General features: G+C 42.5%; 1 protein-coding gene across 1 annotated transcript; it reads right to left on the reverse strand.

Moving 5' to 3' along the window:
- Positions 1-798: 798 nt before the first annotated feature.
- LOC123760723 (mucin-4-like) lies at positions 799-11,450 on the reverse strand. The gene is made up of 3 exons (XM_069328682.1): positions 11,442-11,450; positions 4,318-6,429; positions 799-1,401 (listed from the first exon to the last, which is right to left on the reverse strand). The coding sequence occupies exons 1-3, from the start codon at positions 11,448-11,450 to the stop codon at positions 799-801; spliced, it is 2,724 nt and encodes a 907-aa protein (XP_069184783.1).
- Between the last annotated feature and the right edge of the window lie 4,790 nt (positions 11,451-16,240).

A 16,240-nucleotide genomic window follows, 5' to 3' on the forward strand; every position in this document is an offset into this window, starting at 1 on the left:
AACTCGAAACAATGAATATAAATTGGATAAGTTTCGATTTAGGAAAGACCTGGTAAATTCTGGCTTTGGAAATAGGGTTGTTGAGTTATGGAAACTAATTTCTGAATAGCATGATAGGCGTGGGATCAATCGATTGTTTCAAGAGTAGGTTAAACATGAATGATTTTAGGTGGATATAAACAGGACCGGAAGTTTTCTTTATTCTTATGTTCTATGTCCTATGTTCTATGTTCAGTGTCAGTGCAAAATAGGCCAAAGAAGTAGGCATATCACCGGAAGAACAAATAGATAGAACCCCATCAGCAAGTAGTATAAGCAGGCGAACAGCAGGGCCAACCGTCAGCAAACTTAGACAAAGCTGCTTTATGTAACATACGTCCGACTGTATCCATAGTATGCAGCGCTGGCATGCAAACCCCTTACATCAGAACAAGCAGAAAATCAAGTCAAAAAGCATTCCCTACATAGGGATACGAGAGAGAGAGAGAGAGAGAGGAGAGAGAGAGAGAGAGAGAGAGAGAGAGAGAGAGAGAGAGAGAGAGAGAGAGAGAGAGAGAGAGAGAGAGAGAGAGAGAGAGAGAGAGAGAGAGAGAGACAGACAGAGACACAAATGAACATAGAGAAACCATAAGACACAGACAACATTATTTATAACATGTCCCTCTACCACATCAAGACAATCAACCGTGATCAAAATTTCAGAGCGAGAACACGAGCTCCGGGACGCTGCTAACCTGGTATAGATATACACAATGCATCTCTGGACTCCACCTCCACCGCCAGTTAATCATCGACTTCCTAATTAATTCCCGGACCAGTCAACAAAACTGCGAGGTGAGACGTTTCTTCCATGAATACTGCAGGAGTGCTCGCTGTGGCTAATGTCACCCCGTCTGTGTCGCCTCTTATGACACGATGTATTGAAGCAATATACTGCCTCAGCTTCTTGGGTAGGGCCTGAGCATCTTGGGTAGGACCTGAGAATGTTGGGTAGGGCCTGAGCATCTTGGGTAGGACCTGAGAATGTTGGGTAGGGCCTGAGCATCTTGGGTAAGGCCTGAGCATCTTGGGTAGAGCCTCAGCATCTTGGGTAGGGCCTGAGAATGTTGGGTAGGGCCTCAGCATTTTGGGTAGGGCCTGAGCATCTTGGGTAGGGTCTGAGCATCTTGGGTAGGGCCTGAGCATCTTGGGTAGGGCCTGAGCATCTTGGGTAGGGCCTGAGCATCTTGGGTAGGGCCTGAGCATCTTGGGTAGGGTCTGAGCATCTTGGGTAGGGCCTGAGCATCTTGGGTAGGGTCTGAGCATCTTGGGTAGGGCCTGAGCATCTTGGGTAGGGCCTGAGCATATTGGGTAGGGAAGATCTGAGCGTCTTGGCCAGAGGGGGAAAGGGGGATGAGCGTCCTGGATATAGGGATGGTTCATCACTCATTTAAACATTTCCCGTCGACTTTCTCATACCACTTTGAGAACTGTCAAATCCCGTCCTCTCATCTTGGACGGTGTGTGTGAGGGAGGTGTGTGTGTGTGTGTGTGTGTGTGTGTGTGTGTGTGTGTGAGTGTGAGTGTGAGTGTGAGTGTGTGTGTGTGTGTGTGTGTGTGTGTGAGTGAGGCCACCAGACAACCACTACCACCCACCCAGCATTAGTGCTGGAACAATAAGATAGAAACTGGCCTCACAAGGACAGACAAACTTGACCATAACAAACAACAACAAAGCAATAACTAATATAATAAAGCAGAATACATTTTCTTATCACGTTGACATTTGGAAAGTCTTTTATCTATATAAACATAATTATATCATCAAATATTGCTGGAAATAATTAAAGCATATTCGAAGGTCATTTATAATTATAAAAGAAATAAATGAGGTAATTCTGGGAGCGTTGCTTCCATAGGAGGAATAAACGAAGATTTAATTGATGATAAAGTAACCATATGGAGCTGAAAAGAGGAAAGTGTGCAAAGGGAATTAATTTAAGGAACGAGGAAGTCAAGAATATTTCACATATCTCACAGGAGACGTGACGGATGAGGCTGTGGTTGAGAAACTATGGTGGTCACCAACACACACAACTCATGAAGCGACGGTCTCGTTTCATGCAGGTCGGCGTTCAATCCCCATTGTCCAAGTGGTTGGGTACCATTCCTTTCCCCCGTTCCATGCTAAATCCTTATCCTGATCCCTTCCCAGTGCTATATAGTCGTGATGGCTTGACGCTTTCTCCTAATAGTTCCGTACTGATATTCTGATGACACGTCAAAAACGTTGTGGTTGGGTTGTGTTGGCGTGTGTGATGGGTTGTACTCACCTAGTTGTGCTTGCGGGGGTTGAGCTCTGGCTCTTTGGTCCCGCCTCTCAACCGTCAATCAACTGGAGAACAGGTTCCTGAGCCTACTGGGCTCTATCATATCTACATTTGAAACTGTGTATGGAGTCAGCCTCCACCACATCACTGCCTAATGCATTCCACCTGTTAACAACTCTGACACTGAAAAAGTTCTTTCTAACGTCCCTGTGGCTCATGTGGGTACTCAGTTTCGACCTGTGCCCCCTTGTTCGCTTACCACCCGTGTTAAACAGTTTATCCTTAACTACCTTATCAATTCCTCTGAGAATTTTGTAGGTAGTGATCATGTCTCCCCTTACTCTTCTGTCTTCCAGCGTCGTAAGGTGCATCTCAAGCAGCCTTTCCTCGTAACTCGTGCCTCTTAGTTCTGGAACTAGCCTAGTTGCATATCTCTGAACTTATTCCAGCTTCATCTTGTGCTTAACAAGGCTCGACAAGGACAAGGTACAAGTTTGAGTAATAAGTTGTGTGATGAGTTGTGTATTTACCTAGTTGTGCTTGCGGGGGTTGAGCTCTGGCTCTTTCGGCCTGCCTCTTAACTGTCAATCAATCAACTAATTTTTTCTTCAACTCACACTGGAAGCAGCCCGTAACAGGTCTAATTCCCAGGTACCTATTTACTGCTAGGTAACAGGGGCATCAGGGTGAAACTAACTGCCCATTTGTTTCCTCCATCACTGGGGATTGATCCCCAGTCCCCAGGTCTACGAATCCAGAGTGCTGTCCACTCAGCTACCAGGCCCCCCCTCTAATGTGTGTGATTTTTTGTTGTTAAAAGATTCGCTTCCTGGAACAAAAAGTTCCAAGTAGCACGGGCTATGGTGAGCCCGTGTGTGTGTGTGATGGGTTGCGTGATGAGTGATGGTAGAGGTGATGAGGGGAAGCCTTGGCCTGCACCACCACACTCTGGGTAATGATGCTGATGGACTCACGTAGCAGACTCTAATCATATTCCTTTACAAACAACATTACTAATTAACGACCGAAACTTTTTTGATCAATTAACATTTGCATCAACACCACCTTCCAGTCTCAGACAACACTATGGTGCTGGCAAGTCTCAGACAACACTATGGCGCCAGCAAGTCTCAGACAACACTATGGCGCCGGCAAGTCTCAGACAACACTATGGCGCCGGCAAGTCTCAGACAACACTATGGCGCTGGCAAGTCTCAGACAACACTATGGCGCCAGCAAGTCTCAGACAACACTATGGCGCCAGCAAGTCTCAGACAACACTATGGCTCCGGCAAGTCTCAGACAACACTATGGCGCCGGCAAGTCTCAGACAACACTATGGCGCTGGCAAGTCTCAGACAACACTATGGCGCCAGCAAGTCTCAGACAACACTGTGGCGCCGGCAAGTCTCAGACAACACTATGGCGCCAGCAAGTCTCAGACAACACTATGGCGCCGGCAAGTCTCAGACAACACTATGGCGCCGGCAAGTTTCAGACAACACTATGGCGCCGGCAAGTCTCAGACAACACTATGGCGCCGGCAAGTCTCAGACAACACTATGGCGCCGGCAAGTCTCAGACAACACTATGGCGCCGGCAAGTCTCAAACAACACTATGGCGCCAGCAAGTCTCAGACAACACTATGGCGCCGGCAAGTCTCAGACAACACTATGGCGCCGGCAAGTCTCAGACAACACTATGGCGCCGGCAAGTCTCAGACAACACTATGGCGCCGTGCATTACACGCCATTACAGGCGTGTTAAGGCCTGTGCTTGATGAGTAGTGGTCTGTGCTTGATGAGTAGTGGTCTGTGCTTGATGAGTTGTGTCCTGTGCTTGAGGAGTAGTGTACTGTGCTTGATGAGTAGTGACCTGTGCTTGATGAGTACTGTACTGTGCTTGATGAGTAGTGACCTGTACTTGATGAGTAGTGTCCTGTGCTTGATGAGTAGTGTCCTGTACTTGATGAGTAGTGTCCTGTGCTTGATGAGTAGTGTCCTGTACTTGATGAGTAGTGGCCTGTGCTTGATGAGTAGTGTCCTGTGCTTGATGAGTAGTGTCCTGTGCTTGATGAGTAGTGTCCTGTGCTTGATGAGTAGCGTCCTGTGCTTGATGAGTAGTGGTCTGTGCTTGATGAGTAGTGGTCTGTGCTTGATGAGTAGTGGTCTGTGCTTGATGAGTAGTGTCCTGTGCTTGATGAGTAGTGTCCTGTGCTTGAGTAGTGTCCTGTGCTTGATGAGTAGTGGCCAGTGCTTGATGAGTAGCGTCCTGTGCTTGATGAGTAGTGGTCTGTGCTTGATGAGTAGTGTCCTGTGCTTGATGAGTAGCGTCCTGTGCTTGATGAGTAGTGGTCTGTGCTTGATGAGTAGTGTCCTGTGCTTGATGAGTAGTGTCCTGTGCTTGATGAGTAGCGTCCTGTGCTTGATGAGTAGTGGTCTGTGCTTGATGAGTAGTGTCCTGTGCTTGATGAGTAGTGGTCTGTGCTTGATGAGTAGTGGCCAGTGCTTGATGAGTATTGTCCTGTGCTTGAGTAGTGTCCTGTGCTTGATGAGTAGTGGTCTGTGCTTGATGAGTAGTGGTCTGTGCTTGATGAGTAGTGTCCTGTGCTTGATGAGTAGTGGTCTGTGCTTGATGAGTAGCGTCCTGTGCTTGATGAGTAGTGGTCTGTGCTTGATGAGTAGTGGTCTGTGCTTGATGAGTAGTGGTCTGTGCTTGATGAGTAGTGTCCTGTGCTTGATGAGTAGTGGTCTGTGCTTGATGAGTAGTGGACTGTGCTTGATGCGTAGTGGTCTGTGCTTGATGAGTAGTGGTCTGTGCTTGATGCGTAGTGGTCTGTGCTTGATGAGTAGTGGACTGTGCTTGATGCGTAGTGGTCTGTGCTTGATGAGTAGTGGTCTGTGCTTGATGAGTAGTGTCCTGTGCTTGATGAGTAGTGGTCTGTGCTTGATGAGTAGTGTCCTGTGCTTGATGAGTAGTGGCCTGTGCTTGATGAGTAGTGGTCTGTGCTTGATGAGTAGTGGTCTGTGCTTGATGAGTAGTGGTCTGTGCTTGATGAGTAGTGGTCTGTGCTTGATGAGTAGTGTCCTGTGCTTGATGAGTAGTGGCCTGTGCTTGATGAGTAGTATCCTGTGCTTGATGAGTAGTGTCTTGTGCTTGATGAGTAGTGGCCTGTGCTTGATGAGTACTGTCCTGTACTTGATGAGTAGTGGTCAGTGCTTGATGAGTAGTGGCCTGTGCTTGATGAATACTGTCCTGTACTTGATGAGTAGTGGTCAGTGCTTGATGAGTAGTGTCCTGTGCTTGATGAGTAGCGTCCTGTGCTTGATGAGTAGTGTCCTGTGCTTGATGAGTAGCGTCCTGTGCTTGATGAGTAGTGGTCTGTGCTTGATGAGTAGTGGTCTGTGCTTGATGAGTAGTGGTCTGTGCTTGATGAGTAGTGTCCTGTGCTTGATGAGTAGTGGTCTGTGCTTGATGAGTAGTGGCCTGTGCTTGATGAGTAGTGTCCTGTATTTGATGAGTAGTGATCTGTGCTTGATGAGTAGTGGTCTGTGCTTGATGAGTAGTGTCCTGTACTTGATGAGTAGTGGCTAGTGCTTGATGAGTAGTGTCTTGTGCTTGATGAGTACTGTCCTGTGCTTGATGAGTAGTGGCCTGTGCTTGATGAGTAGTGTCCTGTGCTTGATGAGTAGCGTCCTGTGCTTGATGAGTAGTGGTCTGTGCTTGATGAGTAGTGGTCTGTGCTTGATGAGTAGTGGTCTGTGCTTGATGAGTAGTGGTCTGTGCTTGATGAGTAGTGTCGTGTACTTGATGAGTAGTGTCCTGTGCTTGATGAGTAGTGTCCTGTGCTTGATGAGTAGTGGCCTGTGCTTGATGAGTAGTGTCCTGTGCTTGATGAGTAGTGTCTTGTGCTTGATGAGTAGTGGCCTGTGCTTGATGAGTACTGTCCTGTACTTGACGAGTAGTGGTCAGTGCTTGATGAGTAGTGGCCTGTGCTTGATGAGTACTGTCCTGTGCTTGATTAATAGTGTCTTGTGCTTGATGAGTAGTGTCCTGTACTTGATGAGTAGTGTCCTGTACTTGATGAGTAGTGTCCTGTACTTGATGAGTAGTAGCGCCCTAGTTAATGAGTAGAGTAGTACAATGGTTGATGATTAGAGCCCTGATTGGTGAGAAGAGTCGAACCCTGCTTTGTAAGTATGAGTAGTGTTGGGCTAGCACCTGTGTGGCCAACCTCTGCAGGTGTAGCCAAGCCTGCTAGACCTGCTGGGGAGCAGGTGTAGCCAAGCCTGCTTGACTTGCTGGGGAGCAGGTGTAGCCAAGCCTGCTTGACCTGCTGGGGAGCAGATGTAGCCAAGCCTGCTTGACCTGCTGGGGAGCAGGTGTAGCCAAGCCTGCTTGACCTACTGGGGACCAGGTGTAGCCAAGCCTACTTGACCTGCTGGAAAACAGGTGTAGCCAAGCCTGCAGAAATTGAAATGTTAATCTTGGGCAGCGTTTAATATCAGTATATATGTGAAGCCAATATGCTTGCAAACAAAGGTTTGTAAATAGCTATATTACCACTGTTGTAAATATAAATGTGTGTGTGTGTGTGTGTGTGTGTGTGTGTGTGTGTGTGTGTGTGTGTGTGTGTGGTGGCATTAACGTATGAGTGTATGCATCTATGTGACCATAGACGTTAGTCTACATTTGCGTTACTTTACATGTATGTGTGTGTATTTCCACATATGCTTGTACATTTATTTACTATTTATTCCTGTACAATTGACCTGTAAGCTCTTGGACCCCGCCTTTCTAACCGTCGGTTATTTAATGTACTGACTCCCTACATATATTTACTCAATCATATCTACTACATATTTATCTCTATCAAACACACACACACATATCTCCAAGATGCGGACCGTAGCAGCCGTCTAACTCCCAGGTGTATTTACTGCTAGGCGAACAGCTGCATCAGGTGAAAGAAAATCTGCCCAATTGTTTCTGCTTTAACCGGGAGTCGAACCCGGGTCCCTTATGATTACGACCCGAGTGCGAAGTCGAAGAGCTGTATGAACGAACGTTTGACTGCGTGTGTTGTTGTTGTTTAAGATTTGCTACTTGGAACAAAATGTTCCAAGTACCACGGGCTATGGCGAGCCCGAAAAACTGCGTGTGCACGCAAATATTGACGCACATGCATAGAACTTCAGTTATGGCGCAAATGCCGCTACAGCGAGAGCGTTGCAGGCGGACGGGAGCGACGTCCTCTTCCCCCGACAGCCAGGGTCCCTCTGGCCAGGTGCGCCCAGGTCCCACCTCCGCCTCGCTGCCCTCCCATTGGCCGAGGCAGGGGCGTGCGCGCGCTGGCCCTCCTCCCTGATTGGTCGACGCCAGGTAACCAACATAATCACTACATCTCCCTTGGCCTTAAAAACATTTATTGCATTAAATATGAAAACTGGAGACAATTAGGAAGGCATTATGAGCAGCGAAGGGTTACCATTGGAACAGCCTCTACAGAGTTCCGTCTTTCCTCCCACTTGATAATTAGTACTTTGCTGATGAGTTTAATAATGGCAAGTGTACAATAGACTTGGAAACGCTCTTGGCCTTTTGTAGTTGGCTTTTATTTCTCGAGTCGTATATGCTTTTTGGTTTTGTTTGTGCTGTGATTTGAGTCAAAGGTTCAGGGAGTGTTCACACTGGTTACTGTTCCAACTGTCTGTTGTGGTTTGATGAGACTATCCTGAGAATGGCTTAAGCATCGTGGCCAAGTTGACAGAAAGAAAGGTTTCAGAACTGTTCTTACTGCAGGTTATACGACTTATTCATCACAAAACAACATTGATCACAAAATAACATTGATCACAAAACAACATTGATCACAAAACATTGTCAAACATATATATATATATATATATATATATATATATATATATATATATATATATATATATATATATATATATATATATATATATATATATGTCGTACCTAGTAGCCAGAACTCACTTCTCAGCCTACTATGCAAGGCCCGATTTGCCTAATAAGCCAAGTTTTCATGAATTAATTGTTTTTCGACTACCTAACCTACCTAACCTAACCTAACTTTTTCGGCTACCTAACCTAACCTAACCTATAAAGATAGGTTAGGTTAGGTTAGGTAGGGTTGGTTAGGTTCGGTCATATATCTACTTTAATTTTATCTCCAATAAAAATCAATTGACCTCATACATAATGAAATGGGTAGCTTTATCATTTCATAAGAAAAAAATTAGAGAAAATATATTAATTCAGGAAAACTTGGCTTATTAGGCAAATCGGGCCTTGCATAGTAGGCTGAAAAGTGAGTTCTGGCTACTAGGTACGACATATATATATATATATATATATATATATATATATATATATATATATATATCCAAAAACAAAGTGAAACGCCATGCAACCTCTGAAGAGTCAACTAACACAACACCTATACCCCCTATTAGACTATTTTACAGGAACTTCTTTTCCACAGCCCATAAAACGGAGGAAAGGGTCCTGAAAGATATTGTCAGTAGAAACGTTATCCCTACAGACAAAAATCAGAAGATACAACTGACGATTTACTATAAAACCAGAAAAACGGCCAGCCTACTCATGAGAAACTCTCCAGACACAAAGCAGAACGCTTTAAAAGAGACCAACGTCGTCTATGCCTTCAAATGCCCTCTTGGGGACTGTAAGCCTAAAAAAAAAACAGTATATAGGCAAGACAACTACATCTCTTTCCAGGCGTTTAACGATGCATAAGCAACAGGGCTCCATTAAGGAACATATAATCTCTTCCCACAAACAAACCATCACCAGAGAAATCTTAGCAAACAACACAGAAATCATCGATAGATACAGCGATAGCAGGCGGCTTGACGTTTGCAAGGCACTACACATCAAGAAGTCAACACCAGCAATCAACAGCCAATTAATGCACAACTATATTCTACCCACTTCAAGACTCCGCTCCAATATAGAAGCATCAAGAAATATGAACCAATAGGCTTTCTACAATTACTTCCATTCAATACCCATTGTTTCGTGTTCTGTCTTGTGTTTGAATTTAATACCCATTCAATACCCATTGTTTCGTGTTCTGTCTTGTGTTGGAATTTAATACCCATTGAATACCCATTGTTGAAAGTTCGTTTTTCACCTCATCCACCTTACCCAAATGTAGATATAAACCTCGAAGATGTGTAAAGCTCTATTCAGTTTCAGTTGTGTGTTTGTAAACTAAAGTCTTTGAAAATGTAATAAGTTTTACGAAACGCGCTCAAGTGTCGCGTCAGACTAGAAATAAAAATGAATTTTGGAGAATTGATCTTTGAATTACCATCAACAGTGAAAAGAAACATAAGAAAGATAGAGAAAATTCGTGTTAGAATTATTAATCTTACTTTTTCGGTCATATTTAATAATATATGTCTACAGGAAAGACTGCTACCAAAATATACTAATATCCAAAAACATTGTATGTCTTCTCTCCCGACCCAAAAAAACATTAATTACTCAATAAGGGAAATTTAAGAAAATTATAATTGGGTTATTTAAACATTTTAATACTGTGTTCGATGACAAAATGGAATTAAATATATAAATAATAATAAAAAAAACATATTTACAGATACTATCCATTAGCGTTTATAATTGTTATAATGTGAAAAGAAAATGGCATACACACAAAAAATAAATTATTATTAATTTCTTGTTTACGATTTAAATGAGCCCATCTTCCAGGATGATAGTACACTATGTGTACTGTTGTGATAGTACACTATGTGTACTGTTACAGACTGTACAGAATATGTACTGATGCACACAGTACACTAAATGTATTGTCAAATACAGTAAAGTATATGTAGTGATGTGCATAGTTCAATATATGTAGTGATGTACATAGTACAATATATGTAGTGATGAACACAGCACAATATATATGTAGTGATGTACATAGCAAAATATATATGCTAAAGCACACATTACAATATATATATATATATATATATATATATATATATATATATATATATAATATATATATATATATATATATATATATATATATATATATATATATATATATATATATATTAGGGTGAGAGACTCGTGTCTAATAAGTGACCAGTTCGCTGCACCTGATCACAACTTCACGTTAAAAATTATAGTCGTCGTCAACAATAATATTAAACACAGGTCGCATGACATGGCATGCAACATCACAGAGGCCGAAGAGGCTCAGTAACATTCACAAAAACACACAAATACTGAGAAACAAACACATGACAAACTCAGACACACACACACACACACACACACACACACACACACACACACACACACACACAGACACACACACACACACACACAGACACACACACACACACACACTTACGCTCAATAGACGGCCACACATTACAAATTTGTGAAACATATACGAATTATTTAATTTCTTTCACATACATAATCTTTCACAATAATATTACCTCCCCCTCCCCCACACCTCCCTGTAAACTGGCCGATACAAAATCCTGTACTATTTTAATGACAATATACTTAATATATAACTTGTGAAAATCATTATATACCCTTCACCGCCTTGTGTGGTTTTGTGGTTGCCCACAACATGGGGCCACGATGGGTTGTTGTTGTTAATAGGTTACATTTGTGTCCGGGGTTCGAGCCTCACTCCTCCTCCTCACTTCCTACATCTCTCATTCCCTCTTCTACGCGTCTTCCTCCAATTCCTACCAAATTTTGATCGTCTTACTCATTTTCCTTCTCTCCTCCTCCTCCCTACTCCTGCATTTCTACCTTTTTCTCTTACTCATTTATATATTCTCTTACCTATTTTAATTTTAATGGAATTGATACAAAAGCAAACGAAGTCATACCTAATCTAGGAAACATAACGTAGGCTACCCACACCTTACCTATACCTTACCTACACCTTACCTAACCCCATGCCTCCTCCCTTCCTCCTTATCTCTCTCCCTCCCTTCCTCTCTCCCTCCCTTCCTCTCTCCCTCTATACCTCTCACCTTCATTCGAACCCTCCCTCACTCCCTCCCTAATTATCTCGCTGCTTTCCTCCTCCTTTCTCTGACTTTCCCCATCTTTCCCTCTCCTTTCTCTCTTCCCTTCCGTTCCTTCCTCTCTTCCTTTTTCTCCTAAAATACCTATTGTCTCCCATGCCTCACTCCTCAGTTCCCTCCGTCTCTTTCCCTATTCCCGCTCTTCCTCATTCCTTCCCTCCCACCTGTCCCTATTTTCCTCCCTACGCTTTCGTCTCTCTCCTTCACCGCCCTTCCCTCTCCCATCTCGTTACCCTTCGTTCGTTCCCTTCCCTTCCCTGTCTCCAATTATTCCTTCCCTCTCCCATCCTGTTGCTCTTCTCTTGCTCCCTCCCTACCCTTCCAACACCCCACTAGCCTTTCCTTCCCTCCCCCTTACCCTTCCCTGCATCCCAACCCTCTCTCCTACCCCCTCTCCCCTCCCCCCTCCCTCCCCCTCCCCGACAAAGGAGATACATACCGACAAGTTATTTAAGATGACATTCAAGTGAGGCAGCAAGACGCAGGCTGGGACCAAGAAGAGCCCAATCGTTACATATTTACCAATAATCTGTATGACAATAACAGCAGCATGAGGGAGTGTTCCTTCAGTGAGGCGAGGCCGGTGGCTGGCCCCGAGAGGGGGTACACACGGGGAATATTTATAATAATAATAATAATAATAATAATAATAATAATAATAATAATAATAATAATAATTGCTGCTTCGTGATGGCAAAAATGTTATTAGTCTGTCTTAGTGATGGTATTTTTGCGCTCTCGAGGCTTGCACACTCAGATCCAGCAAGTCCTCCTCTGGTTTCTCCAACGTCAAGAAAACGGTTAATTTAAAGTGGTCTCCCCTTAGCCTACCTAGAGGAATCAAAACAGAAAACGGGACAGTATGTGGCTTTCGCGAACCGCTTTCATTTTCTAGTACGACACTTTGTGGCCTTATGTAACGCATACGAGCGACATTCTTTGTTGGAGGACAGGTTGTTATGCCTCCTCCCAGCAACCCATTTTCCGAATTGGCAGTACGGTTTAATACTAAGTGTAATAAGTACATTTCCTTACTGTCATACATAGTACATAATTGCACTTATGGGGCTGTTATATTAACCTCCAAATTTATTCTCCTCGTTTTCTGTTAAGCAGCCAGTCCTCTAAAAATGGGGAGGTAAATATAACAGCCCCATAAGTGCAGTTATGTACTATGTAAGTCAGGAATTGTACTTTTTTCACTAAGTATTAAACCGTACTGTCAAATATATTGTGAATATTTGAGTTTACCTGAAAAGCTGAATAGAAAACCACGACCTAACCTAACATCTTAGTGTTTGAAGATAAGCATTTTATTGCTTCTTAATTATAACTAGTACTTAATCTATAGCTATATTGATATTACAGTTTTATAAAACTAATAAAATAAAACTAAAATATATCAATAAATTGTAAAGTAACTCAGGATATTTTAAAATTTTGTATAAAATCTCTATTGTTTAATAAAACTGAAAAAGAAATTCCTGATATTTAAAACTTGTGTATAGCAAATTTAACTTTGAAACTAAAACTTTAAAAATTCATCCTAAAATTCTGAGTGTCTTAACAGAAAACGAGAAGAATAAATGGGGAGGTAAATATTTGTATTTGCATTTGTATGTAACAGCCCCATAAGTGCAATTATGTACTATTCATAGCAGTCAGGAAATGTACTTATTACACTTAATATTTAAACGTACTGTCAATTCCGAGAATGGGTTGCTGTTAAGACACTCAGAACTTTAGGATGAAGTTTTCAAGTTCAATTTGCTATCCTCAAGTTTTAAATATCTGGAATTTATTTTTCAGTTTTATTAAACAATTAAGATTTTAAACAAATTTTGAAAATATCCTGAGTTACTTTACAATTTATTGATATATTTTAGTTTTATTTTATTAGTTTTATAAAACTGTAATATCAATATAGCTATAGGTTAAGTACTAGTTGTAATTAAGAAGCAATAAAATGCTTATCTTCAAACACTAAGAAGGTTAGGTTAGGTTGTAGTTTTCTATTCAGCTTTTCAGGTAAACTCAAATATTCACAATATATTTGACAATACGGTTTAATACTTAGTGAAAATAAGTACATTTCCTGACTGCTATAAATAGTACATAATTACACTTATGCTGTTACATTTACCTCCCCATTTTTGGAGGACGGGCTGCACCCAGACCACTATATGCCTCCACTCAGACCATTATATGCCTCCACTCAGACCATTATATGCCTCCACCAAGAACAAACTGAGCTTCCAGACCCAGACCATGCTATGCCTCTACAATATCTGGCATTACGCTATCAGTATGCCAGCTGGCTATAAATACTAGATGAACGCAGTATCATGGAAAGCAGAATTTTTTCAGACGTCCCATATCATAGAGTCAACCTTAACACACTGAGAAGACTGCCTTCACACAATAAGGAGACTGCCTTCACACACTAAGGAGACTGCTTTCACACCCTGAGGAGACTGCCTTCACACACTGAGAAGACTGCCTTCACACACTAAGGAGACTGCTTTCACACCCTGAGGAGACTGCCTTCACACACTGAGGAGACTGCTTTCACAAACTGAGAAGACTGCTTTCACACCCTGAGCAAACTGCCTTCAAATTGGAACGACATTCGACACAACCTCCTCCCGAGACTCTTGAGCAGAGACTGGACTCTCCTGTCCATGAGAACCAATCCCAGCTCCCTGGACGATGAGCTGGCTCTCCTCTGATTGGTCCAGGCAACTTACCTCTGATATCGCGGCCTATTACAATCGATCAAATTATCCAGTGCACTGGATTTCCCAAAACAGTCATGTGACTTCACACTTGAAGTTTCTAGAAAGTTCGTGGACCCGTCATTCGGTAAGCACGGAGACGAAACAATGGAACATAAATTGACATCAAATGCCCTTAAGCATGAGTAAATTGACATCAAAATTACCTTAAACATGAGTAAATTGACATCAAATACCCTTAAACATGAGCTATGTGGAAATGTTCAGAGCTATGTGGAAATGTTCACAGTTATGTGGAAATGTTCCCAGCTATGTGGAAATGTTCACAGTTATGTGGAAATGTTCCCAGCTATGTGGAAATGTTCACAGCTATGTGGAAATGTTCACAGTTATGTGGAAATGTTCACAGCTATGTGGAAATGTTCACAGTTATGTGGAAATGTTCCCAGCTATGTGGAAATGTTCACAGTTATGTGGAAATGTTCACAGCTATGTCGAAATGTTCACAGCTATGTCGAATTGTTCACAGCTATGTCGAAATGTTCACAGCTATGTGGAAATGTTCACAGCTATGTCGAAATGTTCACAGCTATGTGGAAATGTTCACAGCTATGTGGAAATGTTCAAAGCTATGTGGAAATGTTCACAGCTATGTGGAAAGGTTCAAAACTATGTGGGAATGTTCAAAGCTATGTGGGAATGTTCAAAGCTATGTGGAAATGTTCACAGTTATGTGGAAATGTTCACAGCTATGTGGAAATGTTCACAGCTATGTGGAAATGTTCACAGCTATGTGGAAATGTTCACAGCTATGTGGAAATGTTCACAGCTATGTGGAAATGTTCACAGCTATTTGGAAATGTTCACAGCTATGTGGAAATGTGGATATGTATTAAGCCTTATGCACTAGGTATTAATATGTGTGCTATGTATTATAGATTACATGATATGTTTTATTGAGTATATGTTATATATTTTCAACTATGAATTAGAGTATGTATCATAGACAAATAAAGATTATGTATTCTACATTATGCATTATAAACTATGTATTATAGATCATGTATTACGATCACATAGACTATCGACTAGGGCATTCACTCGTGTCAAATCACCAGGCAATCAGTGATAAGGTTTTTATCATATTAATTATTTTTTTTGCAAACATATCAATCTGATAAATAGCAAATTATAAACTGATACAAATGAGATACCGACGCCTGTCACGCGATAGTCTGAGAATTACGAGAACGCTTTTTCATAGATTTTTCGCGCTACTTTAATTAGCACATTATCGCAACACGCATTACAAAAACCTGCGAGCGTTGTAGGTTAGTTGTAACCCGAGGAGGTGGCGGTGTCGCATTTTCTGATGTCCTCTCGTGATGTTATGATATCTGTGTTGTGTGATGTAGATTATACTGTAACATTGGGAGTGTGTGTGTGTGTGTGTGTGTGTGTGTGTGTGTGTGTGTGTGTGTGTGTGTGTGTGTGTGTGTGTACTCATCTAGTTGTGCATGCGGGGGGGGGGGGGCGGTTGTGCTTTGGCTCTCTGGTCCCGCCTCTCAACTGTCAATCAACTGGCGTGCAGATTCCTGAGCCTATTGGGCTCTATCATATCTACGTGTGTGTGTGTGTGTGTGTGTGTGTGTGTGTGTGTGTGTGTGTGTGTGTGTGTGTGTGTGTGTGTGTGTGCGTGCGTGCGTGTGTGTGTGCGTGTGTGTGTGCGTGTGTGTGTGCGTGTGTGTGTGCGCATGTGTGTGTGCATGTGTGTGTGCATGTGTGTGTGCTTGCGTGCGTGCGTGTGTGCGTGCGTGTGTGTGCGTGTGTGTGTATGTATATTTATTATCTGTATCTGCAGAATCTGCAACAGCCTTGTTTCCAAACCAGTATTTACCCAGGTCTTTCTTAAATATAAACCTATCCAATTTATATCCTTTCTTTCGTATTCTACTTTGTCTTGATATATTTACTACTTTATAATCGCCTCCTTGTTATGCCCAATCATCCACTTGCACGCGTCGGACACATCACCCCGAACTTGTCGCCTTTCTAGACACCCCGAACTTGTCGCCT

The sequence above is a fragment of the Procambarus clarkii genome, chromosome 21, assembly GCF_040958095.1.
Source record: "Procambarus clarkii isolate CNS0578487 chromosome 21, FALCON_Pclarkii_2.0, whole genome shotgun sequence".
Lineage (NCBI taxonomy): Eukaryota > Metazoa > Arthropoda > Malacostraca > Decapoda > Cambaridae > Procambarus > Procambarus clarkii.

What these genes read in the sequence shown, in the direction of transcription:
- LOC123760723 (XM_069328682.1), bottom strand. An exon ending in CACAGGCCACTACTCATCAA is followed by an intron (nt 1,402 to 4,317) that starts GTACAGGACACT and finishes CCCTATATCCAG; the next exon opens with GACGCTCATCCCCCTTTCCC.